At 36.8% G+C, this 21168-nt stretch overlaps 1 protein-coding gene across 8 annotated transcripts in view; it reads right to left on the bottom strand.

Annotated features, from left to right (window-relative positions):
- Window positions 1–3032: 3032 nt before the first annotated feature.
- NCK1 (NCK adaptor protein 1) overlaps window positions 3033–21168 on the bottom strand; it is an 86989-nt gene continuing 68853 nt past the window's right edge. For all 8 annotated transcript variants that reach the window (XM_003822488.7, XM_008976067.7, XM_063602577.1 and 5 more), the window contains 2 exons: window positions 5871–6583; window positions 3033–3901 (listed from right to left, as the gene is read on the bottom strand). In XM_003822488.7, coding sequence (XP_003822536.1) covers window positions 3707–3901; window positions 5871–6583 — 908 coding nt within the window. In that variant the 3' untranslated portion in view covers window positions 3033–3706. The remainder of the gene's footprint in view (window positions 3902–5870; window positions 6584–21168) is intronic.

The following is a 21168-nucleotide window of genomic DNA, read 5'->3' as shown; positions in this document are numbered from 1 at the left end:
GTGTTTCTGAAAAAAAATGGTAATTTCCAGATTCCAAACCCAAAACTTTCCATGTTATAGGAAAAACAGGGAGAGTAAACTGCATCTGGAGATCTCAACTAGGGGGATAAGGGTTGGGAGTGTGAAAGTTAATTATACAAATTGGGTAATTATTGTCATACCCAACCAAATCAGATTCAATGCATTAAGGGGAAAAAGTACATGAAGGACATAGCAGCTGCTCCAAGAACTCAGTTTTCCACAAGCCCAGCTACTTAAACAGACTACTGTAAACCTTAAGACCAGTTTTACCTAGTAGCTGCTGAAATGACCTGCTGTGACTCTAAGACTGGTTTTACCTATCACTGTCACACACCAATCAGAGCTTGCCACCTCCCAAAAACTTATCTAGAACCAATGAGTTTTCTTTCAAAACATACGTAACATTTCTCTTTATAATAAAACTCCCCATCTTCTCTGTTCTTTAGACATACCAAAAACTACTGTCTGTGTATATGCCCTGAATTACAATTCTTGCTTCCCAAATAAAACGTTTCAGAGATTCGTCTCTATATTTTGACTTGAAAGAAGACTTTATTATACTGTTTGAATTTTTTCACCATGTGCACTGGTAAAGATAAGAGGACCATCCATACTAGATTCCAGCTCATTGTTGACTTGTGGGAATTCAACTCATGTTATTAGCTTCTCATTTTTAAAGGGAAACAAGAAGTCTGAATTTTATGTGAAACTCCCTGATTCTTAAATGTTGGCAATTAATTTTTTAAAGCACTGTGTGGGTTGAACAACATTTCTGTATAAGGCCACTGTGTTTAGATGTACCCTGAAGAAGGTACCCCACCAACAAGGTGGGAGTGAAATTCAAACTTCTAGAGAAGGGCTGGGCCTGCCTAGAGAATTCTCACAAACGTGCTACAGAGACTGTGACAACTCTGCTTCTATGCAACCTCTGGATTATATGGTAGGACATTATAGCTGGAGATAATTTAAGTGCCATATTCTGCAAGAATGACCTTATTCTAACAACCCAAGTTGCCCATCTGCTAGGCCTATTTATTCTTCTAGCAATGGCAATAGATTGCATGAAGCCTATTTTGTTTAGCAGTATTATTTGTCACTAATAGTGCAAGGTGCATGTGTTAACTGTATAGTGATATATGTGTAATATACATGTGTGAATATATATTCAGCTGAATCTTAAGGTTTTATGACTAAATAAGGGACACAATGGCATTTGTTTTTGTCACAAAGCTTATATCATGTTCTAAAAAACCTTCTAAGATTTTGGGGAAGTTATTTGTAGAAGTGAGTTAGGCAGGGTTCCATCTGATACATGTATTTAAATTTGAAACTAAGCATTCTCCTCATGTGGAAGAAAACTTCTGTAATATTGCCCTTCCCAGGACTCTCCTCCTAGTCTAAAACCAAGCATACACAGAGTAGTGTGTCACGATACAGACACCAGGCTGGGAATAAGGAAACTTGGTTTCTTATACAAGTATTGTTACTATCTAGCTATGTAGAGTTTTCCAGGGTTGTTTCAGTTCTTAAAGTTACTTCAAGTATTATAAAAACAGTCACTGGTGTAAGCATTGGATTAAGACTTTTTAAAAATTGGTAAAATATTTAAGTACAAAATAAGTAGCTTCCAGCGAGGTTTTTATACCATAGTAAGAGCACACAATAGATATTACTGGCACACATGGGTTATCTGGGAGCGCTATAGCTACAATAAACCTAATTATGGAACAGAAATTTGCATTCTGTTTCCAGTGCTACTACACTCCTACTTTCTCAAAAGTCTGCTCTATTAATATCAGCTCAGTGCAGTTTACTATGAATAGTTTATGTCTGTGATGCAAAGCATTAATTGTTCTCTTTTTACAAACATACATTTTTTTCATAAGGAAGACTGGGGAAAAACCCAGAAACATACAGAGAAAAGGAAAGCATCATCAAATATATGTTAAAAATTAAGATGATGTTTACTACTAGTCATCCTACAACAATTTAAACAGTTTTCCTCAATTTATATTCATTTGATTTTACAGCAAAGATAAGCATACATGATTTTTATTTCCATTAAAAACTTAACTACTAATAATTACCCTCAACAAAGGAGTACTGAGTTAGAAAAATAATAGAATATGAACTAAAATGTTTTAAAAGCAGATGTAATAGAGATGAAAATTTGTCTTAATTATATTTGGTCACTTCTGTTGCTTAGTGGGAGAAGCCATGGCTGCCACCCAGTGGCAACATAAGTCTTTAAATGATTTTAAGATTTAAATAATATTTAAAACATTGATAAAAAAATTCACAAGTTACACAACTTCAATTTTACCATCAGTAATTCTGGCGTATTAGACATCTGTTTATAACATAGCAAAGAATTAAAACATCCATATGCTTAGGCAGCATTAGGGAATTTGCTGAAAGTATCATACGACATCCTACTCAGTTATGTGGCTTTAGTATTTTTCAATTAAAATACTGATGGCTACTTTACTTAAATTTAAATCTCCAGAATAATAGGGGGACAAATTATGACCATAAAATACAACTGGTTTTCTTCTATAGCCTACAGAAGCAGATTGGCCTCTTATCCATACACCCAAATTCCTACTTGGTTAAAAAACAAATTAAAAAATTAAAAATAATATAATTTTCCCTAACCATGAGCACATTCTATTTTTTCCTCAGGTATACATCAGTTTTAGTGTCCCAATCAACAAAACTTAAAGCTGAAAAGAGGAAATGAAAATAGGTAATACCATTCCTGACAATTACTGATATTTAGTGAGGAGAAAAAAACAAGTATCTCACTGCTTCCTGTTTTTGCAAAACTTGGCCATAACTTATTTCCCACTGGCATAAATATAACATGTCCTAATACAAGATGCTCTAGAGGTAAAATAATACAAGTGGGATTAAAAAAATAAATAACACTAGAGCATCTATTTACAGTTTGAAAAGCTAAATATCTCAGAGACTGTTTTGTTTTCTTGAATAACCAGATGAGGGAGAAGCACTGGAAAAAAAAATTAAGTGATTTTTATTTCCAACAGTTGTAAATTAAAATTGTACAACATGTTTTCTAATCTATGTCTCATGTGTCTTGCTGTATGACTGAAGACAATGAATGTATTTTTAAAAATTATGGCAGACACAATATACTTGGTATTTACAATGGCCTGTGACAAATACCTGGAAATAATTTCTAATTTTCCACTTATTATTGCTATTTAGTCACAGAAAAGATTAACACTCTCCAAGAAATTTATTTTAGCATATGTCATATATAGATATAATAATTTTATATAATGAAAAACCATAACAGAACAGGGTGCCTTTACAAGGAAACAAAGGAAAGGCAATAAAGGATTTCTTCCATATAAAGATTCTGATATGCATTATTTGATTTTTGTTTACAAAATACAAAACTGTAATATTAGAAGCAAAGGGAAAACAGCAAAGAAAAAAACAATAAAACAGAAGGCCGAGGATAAGGAACTGTTCTATGCAGATGCACTGCATACATAGTATATATGTATGGGCTGAGTTATAATAAAAATACTTATTGTCAATTCTCATATAGATTTAGAAACAACAATTTCCAATCAAGCACGACTGGACCCAACATTTTCTCAGTCTTCAATTACATGACAAATTACAGCTACACAGCAGTCACTTCTGGTCAGCAGTATCATGATAAATGCTTGACAAGATATAATTTTTCTCCTTGTTCACTTGTAAAAATTGGTGCCTTTTTGTAATGTTCTACAAGTTCTTCCATGGTGCTGAATTTACGCTGCCCAATGCAGTAGACAGTCTCTTTTAGTTGGACTTTAAAATGCTTGTTTTTCCCTTGTGCTTTTAGTGATACTGAGAAATCATTTGGCTAAAAGAGAAAAAAAAAATACATATAGTAAACATTTTGAAAGCCCTCTATCAGTATTTTTATATTAAACTAAAAGCTAAAATCTAAGCACTTACTAAGTCCTAGGCACCATGGTAAATTATTTACATAGATTATCTCCTTTACTCTTCAAAACAAACCCTTTTTACACATGTGAAAACTGAGTCTCAAAGAAGCTATTAATAACTTGGCCAATATCATCCATCTAGTTAACAACAGAGCCAGGATTCAAACCTGCGTAATCAAAAGTCTCTTAACACCCACGGCTCCAACAGCAGACACCCACAGCAAATCCTTTAGTTAAATATTTGAAGAACGAGAGCTATCTTCTCTCCAGTCAGAGAAACACATGAGAAAGTCTAAGATACCCACCCAACCCCTTTTCAATGTGTAGCTAACAGTAGCTGTCTTAGAGATAACATGCTGAATTCCCAAAAATGAAGAATACACAAATGAGAATTAATCTAAACTTTAAGGAGAGGCCACAAACTCAAATGCCTGCAAGAGCCAAAAGAATAATGTAAACAAGTGTCAGAGTGGAAAGGTAGATGGGCAGAGGAAATGACAGTGTATCACCAATCTAAACAAGTGGTGACTTCTCAGCTGTGATTGTTGCCTTACAGGAACCGGGTCTCAATGTTGGTAGTTCTTCCAATTTTAAATGGTCTAAAGTCTGAATTTTTATAATAAATATCCTAATATTTAAATATCGGCAATGAATTTAAATGTTTAAAAAACACTGTGAAGGCTAAACAAAATATGCCTACTTGAGACCTCTAACCTTAAAAAGTATACTGCTAAAAATAATGGTATATATTGTATTTTGTCTAATATCTACACTCAATTACCCACAAGAAAATACATACAATTTCTGCATTCAAGCTATCTTCTTTTTAATTAGTTTTGTTGTTGTTGTTACAGTCTATATCAACCCCCAAAGCCTCTTTTTCTACAGTTACTCCCAAAGTTTCAAACAGTGAGCCAGATCAGGCAACTAACAGAAAATGGATATCATCACTCTTCCCTACTGCCAACCAACTGCTTTTCTGAGGGATTAGGCACAGGCCCCATTTTCCTGAACTTCACATCAGGAAGTTCAATTAATCTCTCTCCCCACCACACCCCACTTCCACACATTTTCTTTCAAAATTTTGTGCAATTACACATTCCCTTTTGTACAAATATACTCACGCAAAGCCAAGATTAACCATGATTTAATAAATGGAAAAGTAGTGATATCTTTCATCAAGGAAAAAGAAAGGCCATTTTTAAGGAAAATGAGTGTCATCAAATTCTAATATCCTAAGCAGTATCTAAAAGAGACCATGAAACCATATTATTTTTCAACTTTTATGGTTTTATAGTTTTATTGTTTACTAGTATTGCAATATAATTTATCTTTTATTGCAAATGCATTTCAAACACTGCTAAAATAGGTTTTTTGAGGTTATAATAAAAGTGCATTCCAATTTCCAAGTAACCAATTTATGAAGAAACTTAATATCAATTTTTTAAATTCAGGGATTTCCTATGTCATAAGGACTACAGTGACTACCTTCTTACACATTGCATCCAATAGCAATTTTTTAAATGTTTCCCAGTTTAATCTATAGTATTATTCTACTCTCAATGAAGAGGCCAGTGTTCCATTTTCTCCATTTAGTTTAATGCAACAGAAACAGAAAATGTATCAGGAATGCAAAATCAACAGAACTAGACAAGACGAAATAATTCAGTGTGTAGCAACACTGCCACAGCTCTCTTTTACTCAAAATAGATAGCTAGAAAGTTCCAAAGCCGACTTTAGCTTTGGAACATTTATGCTTATGTTACGTCCCAGCTTGTTACCTGGTTAACTTTAGGGAAGCCACTTAACCTCTCCATTTCTCTCTCTCTCTTTTTTAAAATACCCAGAGCTCTATTTGTATTTACCTCCGAAAAATCAACTTACCGAAGATTCACTATCACGAATGAGGAAATCCCCTTCATGTCCTCTTTCATTTAATGCCATTTCTGCTTGATGCCTGGTGACTTTGCCATAATACCAAGGATTGCCAGCAAACTTTCCAGTGAGTGAAGGCCTAATGTAATCACACTGTGGAGGTGATGGTTCCAAACCTGAAGTTAATGGATTATTCTGCATAACGGTAACATAGTTTTTTGGTACTAGACCAACCATACCATTGATCTTCCTGCATTTCCACCACTCTGGGTCATTTTCAGGTTTTTCAATAACATCCATTACATCTCCTTTCTCGAAATTAAGTTCTTCATCATTAGATGAGCTGAATGGGTAAAGAGCCTGTACCACATGCAACACTTGCCCAGTATTTAGGTTATTGACGACTGCTGCTAATTTCTCTGACAGAGAACCCACATGGTCACCCAAAGGACTGTCACCTTCTTCAGTTACATAGTTTGAAGGGAACCATCCAACTTGTCCATTGTAGCTACCACGCCACCACCCATCACTGCATTTCTCCATGACGATCACCTTTGTCCCCTTTATCAATGATAATTCATCCTCTCTCTCAGCCATGTAGTTAAATTTCACATAAGCGGGCATGTTGAGGTCATAGAGACGTTCCCCTGGGTCAACAAAACTATCATCAGCAGGAGATGCAGAATCTGGCACACTAGGTTTTCTTTTCACTTTTCCAATGCCTGTTGAAATTAAAAAGGGCCATGAGAGGAGAATATAAAAAAATGATTACCAAAAGAACGAACTTATTCATTATTAAAAAGAGATCTTCAACTCTATATAGATCTTTAAAGCTTTTAAATATAACAAATTTCTATGTAGTTAAAAATCATCTTTTTGGAAATAAGATGCAAATTTTCTTTTTCTTAACCAAATAAATATTTAATTTATTATTATATGACAGTTCACCATCTTTTCTCTTGTCAAAGGCCCTGAAATAACTATATAACATAATTATAAAGTTGTCCTAAATTAATGAATTCCCTCTTAAATGTAAATATAGATTTCTTTCATAGCTACAATCTAAGTACACAAAGGCTCCACCACACCCATACTCTTCTTGTCTTAGTTTAAGCAAGCTAGATTCTACAATGAGCTGTATAAAAATAAAATTATTTCTATCTTAAATCAGAATATGATATGCAATATAAAATTGCAGTTATGTCTGGCTAATCTTCCCATTTGCTTTCTTGGTTCCCAGACCCAGGTAGCTCTATTTACCTCATATGTTTATTTTAAAATATTATTTGTTTTTCTCCCCTTACCCCAGTCATATGTAACCTCCAAAAGGACAGGGAGTTTTGTTTGTTTACAGATAGAATCCCAAGGATCTTGTACAGTGCTTAGTACACAGTAAATGCTTAACACATATGTGTTGAAAGAAATGAGAAAATCACCAAATGGTACTATCAATACAAATGTACGCTACATCAACTTCAGTCAGGCATTTTCACTGCTGCCCATTTCTTAGCGTGTGATTTTATGCTCTACTTTACCTAGAAAACTGAGGCTTCCCTAGGTAAAACTTCTCAAATTCCTTTTGTCTCAAAACTCTCATTATCCTCACTCTCGTTCTTCACTCAAGTCTCCAAATCCTGATCCTTCTAGGATCTTAATACTATCTTTCCTCTCTTGGGACTCGACATCCTTGTTTTCCTTCCTATTTAGTCCCTTCAATTGTCTAAAAACACACTCATATCTTTTCTACTCCAAAATGAAGTTACTTTAACTCTGCTACAACTTTTAAACCGTAACATTTTGGTAATTTATTTATTTTTTCTCTAACTGGTCCAATTTTCCTATAGAATAAACTATACCACTCTTTTAAAAGTTGTCTTTCCCGGCTGGGCACGGTGGCTCATGCCAGTAATCCCAGCATTTTGGGAGGCTGAGGCAGGCAGATCACAAGGTCAAGAGATCGAGACCATCCTGGCCAAACATGGTGAAACCCCGTCTCTACTAAAAATACAAAAATTACCTGGGTGCAGTGGTGTGCACCTGTAGTCCCAGCTACTCAGGAGGCTGAGGCAGGAGAATCGTTTGAACCTGGCAGGCGGAGGTTGCAGTGAGCCAAGATCACGTCACTACACTCCAGCCTGGCGACAGAGCAAGACTCTGTCTCAAAAAAAAAAAAAAAAAAAAAAAAAAGTTGTTTTTCCTTTTCCCTTGACTTTTTCACCACTCACACTCCCAACTCTTTATTATCTGATCCTTTGTCTCCAACATTCTAACAAAACTACTCAATTAAAACCATTCTTATGAATACCATTCTTATGTCATCTCTCCTTACTGTCAAATCAGTAACTTTTAAAGTCCTCAGCCTTCTCAAAATCTATATGCAGCAACCAAGATCACAGCCCACTCTCTCCATTATGTTTTCTTCTTCTTTGACTTCCCCGAATTTCTTATTTTCCCTCCCAACCTGTTTACATATTCTTGTTTACCTCTGTCTAGGCTCCTCTAACCTTGTTATTATAACACTGCATTGTACTTGTTTACTTGTCTGTCTTCCTCAATATGAGTGAACTTCCTGAGGGCAGAAAACGAGATCTTATTCCTTTCTGTCTCCAATGCTTAGCAGTACATACATCAGTAGTAGGAACAAAGGAAAAACAAAATTATGTATTCAGCAGTCAGCAAACATGCTGAATGAATAAATGAAGAATTCCTTAGCTGAAAGTGTTTCACAAGATGACATACTTGACCTTCCTCTCTATTCCAAGGAAATCATACACTTTCATTTTCTATAATTTCTGTGCAGAAGGTTCCCAGATCTCTTTGCAGCTCTAAGACCTTTCTGGAATTCAGGCATTACAATTCCAACTGTCACTAGACACCCACAGATTGTGCCATCAGTACCTCAAACCCAACACTCATGTCCAAATAAAAATAATCCAGTCTATACCCCTAAATCAACTTCTTCCTTCCTAATTTTCTTACTTCTGGTTAATGATAGCCTTCAGAGAAATCCCTACATTTGGGGTGATACCACCAAAAATAGTAGAGTAAGGAACTCCAAGGCACTGTCCCTGCAAAAAGCAATGAATGCAATTAATGAGCTGGTAAATACTGTCAGACTCAACTTTTGCAGAACTCTGAATCTAGTAAAAAAAAAACTTATAAAATCTAGGGCAAGGCTTGGTAAAGAAAGAAGTTGCTGCTTTGTGGTAAAGAGAGTGCTATCGCATCCTAAGTTGCCTGCCCACCATCCCCCACACCCCAAGTCAGTGATGGCTGTGTGGACAGTAACCTGCACTCCTGATGCCAGAGGAAGTAATACAGATCTCATTCTTAAACAATTGTGATTGTGGGTTTCAACTTGTCTGGCAGCTCCCTGAAGGACCTGAGCAATGGCTTGCCTTGGCTTTGCCTGACTTGAATCATTCCCAGGCATAGGGAGTCTTCCTGGGTGGTTTTTGCAAAAATCATTTAATGGATGCAGCAGCCTGGGGCAAGGGACAACAAATGGGACAAGGAACAGACAGATGGAAAAGCCTGGACAGAAAGGGGATGGGAAAGAATATACATGGGGTAATAAGGGGTGTGTATACCAATCAAGAAGGACGTGCACATGGCCAGGGCTGGATGCACATTCAGGAAAGGCCCAAGAAGACACTAAGCTTTCACCCTGGCTGATCTTCAGGCTTTGAGCAAACAGTAAGCAAAGGCTAAGGCAGAATTATAAATGGCATCACTAACTGGTCAAAAACTGCCCCAACATAAAGCCATCTGTAAAGATGGGGAGATGTTTTCTTTTGTTTGTTTGTTTTTTCTTTTGGCTCCAGGTGTTTAACGAAACTCTGTTAAAACCCTAGCTGATTACTAAGCAAATGGAATAGACTTCAGCGGCCCCACATGACCAGGAATATAGAGCTTATAAAAGTAGTTTAGTAAAGTCACTAAACAAGCAAACAACAACCACTCACAATAAGCAGCAGTAATAAGCCCTGGGGAGGGGATAGAATCTGATCTGATGCTGAAAGCAAAAGAGCCAACAAGGAATTCTATATTTAGCAAAACTGTCCTTCAAAAATGAAGGAGAACATAAGACATTCCCAGATAAACAAAAACTAAAGGAATTCATCACTACCAGACCTGTGCTAAGAAATGCTAAAGAGACGCTGGGCACAGGGGCTCACACCTGTAATCCCAGCACTTTGGGAGACAGAGGTGGGTGGATCACGAGGTCAGGAGATCTAAACCAGCCTGGCCAACATGGTGAAACCCCGTCTCTACTAAAAATACAAAAAATTAGCCAGGCGTGGTGGCACACGCTTGTAGTCCCAGCTACTCGGGAAGCTGAGGCAGGAGAATTGCTTGAACCCGGGAGGTGGAGGTTGTAGTGAGCCAAGACTGCACCACTGTACTCCAGCCTGGGAGACAGAGCAAGACTGTCTCAAAAAAGAAGTGCTAAAGAGAATCCTCCAGGCTAAAATGAAAAAACACTGGACAGTAATTTGAAGTCATATGAAGAAATAAAGAACAATGGTAAAGGTAGCTACATAAGTAAATATAAAAGTCAGTAGTATTGCAGTTTTTTTTTTTTGTAAATTCTCCTTTTCTTTCCTACACAATTTAAAATACAAATGCATAAAACAAAAATTTCAATTCTAGGTTAATGGGCATATATTTTAATGTGTAAAGATGTAATATACAAAGATGGAGCTGCAAAGGAGCAGAGTTATGCATAGTACTGAAACTAAGTTGGTATTAATTCAAACATGATTGTTAAAAACCTAAGATGTTAATCCCCAGGGTAACCACTAAGGAAAAACAAAAATACAGAAAGAGAAACAAGAAGGGTAATAAAACAATATATTAGAAAAAATAGTCCAGTCACAGAGGCTCACACCTGTAATCCCAGCACTTTGGGAGGCCGAGGTGGGCGGATCACTTGAGGTCAGAAGTTCAAGATCAGCCTGGCCAACATGCTGAGACCTCGTCTCTACCAAAAAAATACCAAAAAATTAGCCAGGCATCGTGGCATGCACCTGTAGTCCCAGCTACTCGAGAGGCTGACATATAAGTGTCGCTTGAACCTGGGAGGCAGAGGTTGCAGTGAGCAGAGATTCCACCACTGCACTCCAGCCTGGGTGACAGAGTGAGACCCTGACCCCCACCCTCCAAAAAAAAAAAAAGAAAAATCACAAAAGAAGACAGTAATAGAAGAATTGAAAGAAAAAAAAGTAAATGAAAACAGCAAAATAGCAGAAATCCTTCCTTATCAGATATTACTTTAAATGTAAATAGATTAAAAATAACATGATGCAACTGTTATCTGCAAGACACTCACTTTAGATCCAAACAAAGATGCAAATAGGTTTGAAAATGAAAGGATGGAAGAAGATATCCCATGTAAAGGATAACTAAGAGAGTGGGGTGGCTATATAAATATCACACAGCATAGGCCCGGCGCGGTGTCTCATGCCTGTAATCCCAGCACTTTAGGAAGCCGAGGCGGGTGGATCACTTGAGCTCAGGAGTTCAAGACTAGCCTGGCCAACATGGTGAAACTCCGTCTCTACCAAAAATACAAAAATTAGTTAGGCATGATGTCAGGTGCCTGTAATCCCAGCTACTCAGGAGGCTGAGACAGAAGAATCGCTTGAACCTGGGAGGCGGAGGTTGCAGTGAGCCGAGGTCACGCCACTGCACTCCAGCCTGGGCAACAGAGCGAGACTGTCTAAAAATAAATAAATATATATCACACAACACAGACTTAAAGACAAAGGACAGCATATATTGATAAAAGAATCAGTCCATCAAGAAGTGTAACAGTTACAAATATATGCATACCTAACAAGAGAGCCTCAAGGCATATAAAGCAAAAAATGACAGAATTGAGGGAGAAAAATAGTTCAATATACTTGGAGACATCAATACCCCACTTTCTGTAAGGGACAGAACTAAATGAAAAATCATTAAGGAAATAGAGGCCTTGAGCAGTACTATAAATCAACTAGACCTAATAGACATATAGAGAATATCCCATCAAACAAAAGCAGAATATATCACACATTTTTCTCAAGTGTACATGGAATATTCTGCAAGATAGACCATATATTAGGACACAAAACAAGGCTCAATAGGCCAGGCACAGTGGCTCAAGCCTGTAATTCCAACACTTTGGGAGTCCAAGGTCGGGGGATTACTTGAGCCCAGGAGTCTGACGGCAGCCTGGGCAAGATGGTGAGACCTTGTCTCTACAAAAATAAAAAGTAAAATAAAATAATTAGCCAGGTGTGGTGGTGCATTCCTGTAGTTCCAGCTACTCAGGAGGCTAAGTTGGGAGGATTGCTTGAACCCAGGAGTTCAAAGGCTACAGTGAGCCATGATCATGCTACTGCACTCCAGCCTAGGTAACAAAGAGAGACCCTGTCTCTATTTAAAAAAAAAAAAAAAAGCCTCAATAAATTTGAGATTGAAGTCATACAAAGTATCTTTTCTGACCACAATGGAATGAACCTAGAAATAAATAACAGAAAGGAAAACTGGAAAATTAACAAGTGTGAGGCAACTAACACTCTCTTAAACCAATAGGTCACCAAGAAATTTCACAAGATTAGACACTACTGTGAGACAAATGAAAATGAAAACACAACATACAAAAACCTATGGGAGGCAGCAAAGGCAATGCTCAGAGGGAAATTTATAGCCCTAAAAGCTTGCATAAAAAAGAAGAAAGATCTCGAATTACCAACTTAAATTTAATCTTAAGGAACTGGAAAAGAAAAACTAAACTCAAAGCAAAAAGAAGGAAATAATAAAAATTTGAGCAGAGATATACACAAAAGAGAACAGAAAAACAGAGGAAATCAACAAAACCAAAATGTGGTTATTTGAAAATATCAGTAAAATTGAAAACTCTTTAGCTAGACCAACAAGAGAGACACTCAAATAAATAAAATCAGAAATAACATTTCTACAGACCTTACAGATATTTTAAAAAGGATTATAAACAAATACTATGAACAACTGTATGCCAATAAATTAATAAACCTAGAAGAAAAACATCAATTCCAAGAAACACACAAACTACCAAAGCTGACTCAGAAAAAAATAGAAAATCTGAACAGACATATAACAAGTAAAAGATTCAATCAGTAACAAAACATCTCGCATCAAAAATGTGCTCTGGACCAGATGGTTTCACTGGTGGATTTTACTAAACGTTTAAAGAGGAATTAACATCAATGCTTCTAAAACATCTCTAAAAAGAAAAAAGGAGAGAATACTTATTAACTCATTCTATGAGGCCAATATTACCCAGAATACCAAAGCTATCACAAGACAACTGGCTAATATCACTTAGAAATATAGATGCAAAAATCCTCAACAAAATTCAGTTGATTTTCATTGTTTGCAGTAGTTATGTTCTATAAAGTTACCATAAATACTGAATTAGCAAATACTGAACCACAGCTCCTAAGGGAAAAACAGGGTTAGGCTCCAATCATGTTTTTGTTAACCAATCACTACATAACCCTGTTTTATGTGTGTTTCTCTTTAAAGACACTTTAATATAAATTGTGATTAACATAGAATTCACAACATCACTATAACTCATGCCTAAATGAAGCTTATCTAACACACATTTTTTCCATAAGCAAATTCACAGCTTTCTTGTGTTTATGAACTCTAGGCAACACTTCATCACTATGCTTGGGGGCCATTTTAAACAGCAAAATCATCAACAAGCACAAAAATGCAAAAAATGTGGCACTAAATAGACTGCACAAAGGACACTGGTTTATAGTATGAAAGCTGAAATAAGAAGGCAGAACATTGCCTCAACTGGGAATGTGCACATCAGATGACTCACATTTTTGCCACACTGCACATGTCCACAAAACACTGCAATTATCAACTTTGGGCTTATAAATAAATTTTAGCCAATAAGTGAATTCACAAATACAGAATCTGTGAAAAATAAGGATCATTTGTACTAGGAAAACCAAATTCAGCAAGCATATTAAAAGGACTGTATATGAGTAAGTGGGATTTATGCAAGGGTGGTTCAACATATGAAAATCAATATAAGACACCTCATATTAGTAAAACAAAGGGGAAAAAACAAATGACTATCTCAATTGATGCAGAAAAAGTATTGGACAAAATCCAAAACCGTTTCATGATAACAATGCTCAGCAAACTAGGATTAGAAGGGAATTTCCTCAATATAATAAAGGGCATCTGCAAAAAACTGTGGAGCTGACATCACACTCAATGGTGAAAGACAAAGTTTTCCACCCTAAGAACAGGAACAAGACAAGAACAAGGATGCTCTCTTCCACCACTTTTATTTAACATTGTATTGGAAGTGCTAGTCAAAGCAATTAGGGAGGGGAAAAAGTATCCACAGATGACATGATCTTATAAATAGAAAATCCTAAAGAATACACACACACCCACACACTCACACAGAGTGAGAATAAAAAAATTCAGCAAAGCTGCAAGATCAACACACAAAATCAGTTGTATTTCTATACGTTAACAATGAACAATTCAAAGACAAAATTAAGAAAATAATCCATTTATAACAGCATTAAGAAGAATAAGATACATAGGAATAATTTTAACCAAGTATCAGACTCATATACTAAACACTGCAAAACACTGCTGAAAGAAATTAAAGAAGACTTAAATAAACGGAAAGATATTCTGTGTAAGATGGCAACAGTATCCAAAACAATCCACAGATTCAATGCAATTCTTACTAAAGTTCAACCATTTTGTTTTTTCCACAGAAATGAAAAGGCTGATTCTAATATTCACACAGAACTGTAAGGTGGACCCTAAGCAACCAAAACAATCTTGAAAAAGGAAAATCAAGTGGGAGGACTCTCCCTTTCTGATTTCAAAACTTACTACAAAGCCACAGTAATCAAAACAGTGTGGTATTGGAATAAGGACAGACATATACAGCAATGAAACAGAATCGAGAGTCCTAAAATAAACCCATGGATCTATGGTCAATTGATTTTCATCAATGGTGCCAAGATCACTCAATGGGAAGAAAGAATAGTTTCTTCAACAAAGGGTACTGGAACAAATGGATATCCATAAACAAAAGAATGAAACTGGACTCCAACTTCACATCTTCACATCATATATAAAAATTAACTCGAAATGACCAAATGTCAGAGCTAAAACTATAAAACTCTTAGAAGAAAACATAGGAGCAAATATCTGTGACCTTGGATTTAGCAATGGATTCTTAGATACTGACACTAAAAGCATAAGCAACTAAAAAAACAAGATCCATTATACTTCATTAAAATTGAAAACATTTGTGTATAACACACTATCAAGAAGTGAAAAGACAACCTACAGAATTAGAAGAGAATATTTGCAAATCATAATTCTGATAAGGGTCTAGTATCCAGAACATAAACAACTCTTAGAACCCAACAACAAAAACAACTACTTCAAAAATGGGCAAAGGACTTGAATAAAGATTGTTCCAACTACGGTATACGAATGGCCAACAGGCACACGAAAAGATCCTCAATATCATTAGTCATTAGAGAAATGTAAATCAAAACCACAATGACCCTACCTCACACCAACTACAATGGCTATAAGCAAAGAAAGAAAGAAAATAGGTGTTGGCAAGGATATGGAGAAACTGGAATCCCCCTTACAATACTGGTTGGAATGTAAAATGGTGCCACCATGTGAAAAACAGATGGTTTCTCAAAAAGCAAAGAATTACCATACGATCCGGCAATTCCACTTTTAGGTATACACTTAACTGAAAATAGATATTCAAACAATAACTGTACATGAATGTTTATCACAACGCTGTTCACAATAACCAAAACATGGAAACAATTCAAATGTCCATCTATGAACAGATGAGTGGATAAACAAAATGTGATATATACATATAATAGTTATTCAGCCAGCCGGGCACAGTGGCTCACGTCTGTAATCCCAGCACTTTGGGAGGCCGAGGTGGGCAGATGACTTGAGGTAAGGAGTTCGTGACCAGCCTGGCCAACATGGTGAAATCCCATCTCTACTAAAAATACACAAATTAGCCGGGCGTGGTAGCATGTGCCTGTAATCCCAGCTACTTGGGAGACTGAGGCAGGAGAATCACTTGAACCCAAGAGGCAGAGGTTGCAGTGAGCCGAGATCGCGTCACTGCACTCCAGCCTGTGTGACAGGGCAAGACTCTGTCTCAGAAAAAAAAAAAAAAAGTTATTTAGACATAAAAGGGATGAATTACTGATATATGCTACAACATGGACAAAACTTGAAGATATTATACTAAATGAAAGAAGCCAGACACAAAAGGTCACATACTGTATGATTCCATTTATATAAATTATCCAGAATAGGTAAATCCATAGAGACAGAAAGCAGATTAGTAATTGCCAGGGACTGATTGAGAGTGACTATTTTTGGGGTGATGGAAACATTTTGGAATCAGAAGTGATGGCTGCACAACATTGTTAATGTACTCAATACTACTGAATTACATACTTTAAAATGGTTAATTTTATGTTATACAAATTTTACCTCATAAAAAAATTTTTAAGAGTCTTACATCAAATCCTCACAATCCTATCTCCTTACTGCCAACACTTTCCCTTCTCACTATGGTCACTCTTCTTCAGGCCTATTATGTTGTACCAGAGGTTTCGTGACCCCACTAAACTAGTTTCCTTATTAATTCAGTTTCTCCCTCAGTCGACCCATCATCCATATCAACCAGTCTGATCTTCCTATAAATAAAGCTGCAATCACATGACATCACTGCTCAAAAGCCAACAGTGGCTGTTTCACATAGCAGATTCTCAATAAATGTCAAACTGAGTAAAAGTGAATAATGATATGAGGCACATACAAAAAAAAAAAGTTAAACCTGAAAATACAGACTAAGTTTCAAATGATATTTTTGAAAATTCAGAATTTGCACAGTTTTGTATGGTAAAAGAAATGCAAAAGATCAGTAAAACCTAGAATGATTCTCTCTGGAAGCTTATATTTAAAAACATTATGTCTAAGACTAATTACACATTGTCAAAAAAAGAATGGCCTGGCACAGGGGCTCACACTGTAATCCCAGCATTTTGGGAGGCCGAGGCAGGCAGATCACCTGAGGCCAGGAGTTCAAGACCAGCCTGGCCAACATGCGAAACCCTGTCACTACTAAAAATACAAAAATTAGCCAGTCATGGTGGCGCACACCTGTAATTCCAGCTACTTGGGTGGCTGTGGCATGAGAATCATTTGAACCCAGGAGGCGGAGGTTGCAGTGAGCCAAGATCATGCGGAGTTTTGGGAGACACAAACACTCAGGTCATAGCACTTCCTGACCTCACAGTTCACCACAATCCTCTTAACCTTGACTAGTCCTTTTTGCATCAAACCCTTCTAACCCATTGCTTAACTGACTCCAATTCTCTACTCTTTAGTAATAAAATATCTACTATGAGAACTTTAATAGGAGATACAAGTTTAAATTTTAGTTCCGCTACTGGTTGTGTGATCTTGGTCAAGTTATTTAATCTTTTTTATTTCTAACACAGGAACAGAAAACCAAATGCTTCCCCCTTGAAGGGGAAGGGTGGGCAAAGGAGAGTAGGAGAAAAGATAATGATTGGATACTGGGCTTAATACCTGGGTGATGAAATAATATGTACAACAGGACAGGCGCAGTGGTGCACACCTGTAATCCCAGCACTTTGGGAGACTGAGGCGGATGGATCACATGAGGTTGGGAGTTCGAGACCAGCCTGGCCAACATGGTGAAACCCCATCTCTACTAAAAACACAAAAATTAGCCAGGCGTGGTGGCAGGCACCTGTAATCCCAGCTACTCAGGAGGCTGAGGCAGGAGAATCACTTGAACCTGGAAGGCGGAGGTTGCAGTGAGCCGAGATCACACCACTGCACTCCAACCTGGGCAACAGAGTGAGACTTGGTCTCAGAAAAAAGAAAGAAAGAAATAATATGAACAACAAACCCCCATGACATGTATTTACCTATGTAACAAACCTTCACATGTACCCCCAACCCTAAAAGTTAAAAAAAAAAACCTCCAGTCTCCTTGTTTGTACAATGGTGATGTGTAAAAAAATAAATCCATAAAATGCTTGTAAAAAATTTTTAGAAGTCTATGTGTAAAGCACTTACAGTACATAGCAGGAACTCCATCAATGGTGGTTACTATTTTCCTACCTTCTAGTGCTTCTGGTGTTTAATTTTCAAAATTACTTAAACTTGGCCGGGCAAGGTGGCTCAGGCATGTAATCCCAGCACTTTGGGAGGCTGAGGCAGGCAGATAACTTGAGGCCAGGAGTTTGAGACATGCCTGGCCAACATGGGGAAACCCCATCTCTACTAAAAATACAAAAAAAATTAGCCAGGTGTGGTGGCATGCACCTGTAGTCCCAGCTGCTTGGGAGGCTGAGGGATGAGAATCGTTTGAACTTGAGAGACAGAGGTGGCAGTGAGCTGAGATGGCACCAGTGCACTCCAGCCTGGGTGGCAGAGCAAGACTGTCTCAAGAAAAAAAAAAGATTACTTAAATCTTTATTCTTGCATTATATAGCTGGACCTGGCTGTAGTTGGAAGGAAACTGCTCAGATCTAAGCACTGAGGAAGTGTACCATTCTGAGGCAGTTTTTTATTGTTAGCTTTGCTTAAATTAAAAAAAAAAGTGTAAAGATAATTTCTGATCTTTCCCTCACTACTACCCACTGGTCTTTACTTCTCTCTTCCTATAGCACTGTTTCTTAACCAGAACAATGCATTATAAACTCCACAAGAATTCTTAAGAACCTGGTTAAGCACTGTGAACATTCCTTCTTCATATGGCAGCTGTGCTCCCTGAGGCAAGTCTTTGTACCCATAACTATTCCTTATGTGACCTGGTTTGCAAATCCTTGATATACTGGATGCCAGCATTTGGAAGCATCCAAGTTTCTCAATACCATTGTTAAAGAATATCTATCAAAAGTGGATTAATTACATCATGTTTTATTTGGCCAACACACACATAAGGGAGCATACCTCCACCTAAGCACCTCTCAGACTCGAATCAATGTCACCATGGACTGTGTTGAGAGTTTTAGTACCTACATTACCACAGCAGCTTAGTAAGCAACTTAGTAAGCTAAGTTTTTTACTCATGTAAGCTGCTGCCAGGCTAGGTTCTCACCAATCTATACAATTCCTTTTAAAATTTAATGTAGAGTTTTACAATACTGTCTGTTCCTATTCATCTTGTTTATTTCTATCTTGATTTTAGTTTCCAAATATATTTCTGAACCCAGTGTACTTATTAATTAGTGATTTCAGTATTCTTTAGTTTAAGCATGTTGTTTTTCCTTCACCTGTATCACTGAGTAAGTGTTGAGAATGGGGCCAAAGAAAGTTTTTCTGTTTCTTCTAATTCCTTAGTCAACTACAATTCTGTTCCCATGTTTCTACTTCTTCAAAACCAATTTCTCACTCATTGCTTTCGCTCAATTCCTACGACACACCTAAGACTGCTTAGTTGTTTACCAGGATGTAAGACTTTTAGAGTTAGAAGGGACTTTCCAGGATCATTTAGTCTTGCCCAACTCTCTCTTTTACAAGGAACAGAAAATCAGAGAAGTTCAGTTATATTTTGCAGGCCACATGGCTTGTAAGTGATATGTCTGGGAACAGAACTAAGAAATACTACATATAAATACATGGTATTCCTTCCATTACAGGTTTTTATTTAAATTTTTATATGTTCATCTGTTCATTTCATCTACATGAAATAAATTATTTTTTATTGTTTTATTTAAAACATTGTACAATTTTTGTTTTCAAAGATACTCTGGCTGCCACACAAAAAGCACATAATACTCTGTTTCTTCTACTTTATAAGCCCATTCAGGTAGGAAGTAGATGAATAGCCTGTCTCTACTCTGACAAACTGCCTGGCAAAATAAATAAAAATTTGGGGTTGCTGCAGGGATTGAGCAAAGAAACATTTTGGTTACAAATTTCAAATCCTGACTCCCAGTCTGCAAATGCATTAACTATCAACTTCCTAAGACTCAGCAGAAAGAATAATTTTACCACTGTATTGATGATATATATTGAATCACTGTATCAATGATACAATGGATTCTTTTTTTTTTTTTTTTTCCAGATGGAGTCTCGCTCTGTCGCCCAGGCTGGCGTGCAGTGGCACAATCTTGGCTCACTGCAGCCTCTACCTCTGGGTTCAAGTGATTCTCCTGCCTCAGCTTCCCAAGTAGCTGGGATTACAGGCACCCGCCACCACGCCCAGCTAATGTTTGCATTTTTAGTAGAGACAGTGTTTCACCATGTTGACCAGGCTGGTCTCAAACTCCTGACCTCAAGTGATCCACCCACTTCGGCCTCCCAAAGTGCTGAGATTACAGGCTTGAGCAGCCACGCCTAGCCACAATGGATTCTTTTTATGTCATTTCTGGTTGCTTTATGGTCAACATCACTTATGACTAAACCTAGATATGAAATCCACTGTATTATTAATAACAATCATCATATACCTCTCCACCAGAATGTAAGATTTGCTAGAGTTAGTATTAGTTTTTCACCCTATGATTTCTGCCTGGCTTGGAGTAGGCTCTCAATAAGAATGTGTTGATAAACAAATGAATGAGCAAATAAGTAAGTTCTTCAAAGGTAAAACTTACCCAAAAAATGAAAATGCAAAGATTTGAAATTTTAGTAACTCCCCAAAAAGTAAACAGAAGAGACATATTCCAGAGGGAGTCACTAAAGCTAACAAATGAGTCTTCACATTACAATTACAACATTCTTTTTCAACAAAGTGCTTATTCCTTTTCTCTTTTGCCCTTTTCTCTGGAATCTCTTGTCAGGTTACTCTTTGTTTCCTTAGGCTTGTTGTGCATAAGAGACTTCTATAATAATTCCTCTGTTCATTTTTCTAGAAACACCAAGCAAATGTTCAAGGAGATCAAATTAAGTTCACTATAAGATCATAAGGAGGCCACTAGCAGAACCAGCAGAATTAGGCTCTTATAAATTATTATTAGTTTTACTTCATGACCCAAACTCAATAACAGTCAAGAATTCACTATATTCCTCTTGGTTGTATAGCTGTTCTCATAACTCATATCAAAATATCAAATCTCACATTAATCAAAACATCAATTTCTAGCAATACATTAATTAAATAAAAATATTCTCTTTACTAGTGTTTTTATTAAAGATTATCTTTACACTGTTCCGCTAAAAAAAAGTAAGTAAAAAGTAGTTAAAAAAA

The sequence above is a fragment of the Pan paniscus genome, chromosome 2 (genome assembly GCF_029289425.2).
Source record: "Pan paniscus chromosome 2, NHGRI_mPanPan1-v2.0_pri, whole genome shotgun sequence".
Classification (NCBI taxonomy): Eukaryota; Metazoa; Chordata; class Mammalia; order Primates; family Hominidae; genus Pan; species Pan paniscus.
The sequence above is the reverse complement of the archived record's forward strand: the minus strand, read 5'-3'. Positions and strand labels throughout refer to the sequence as shown.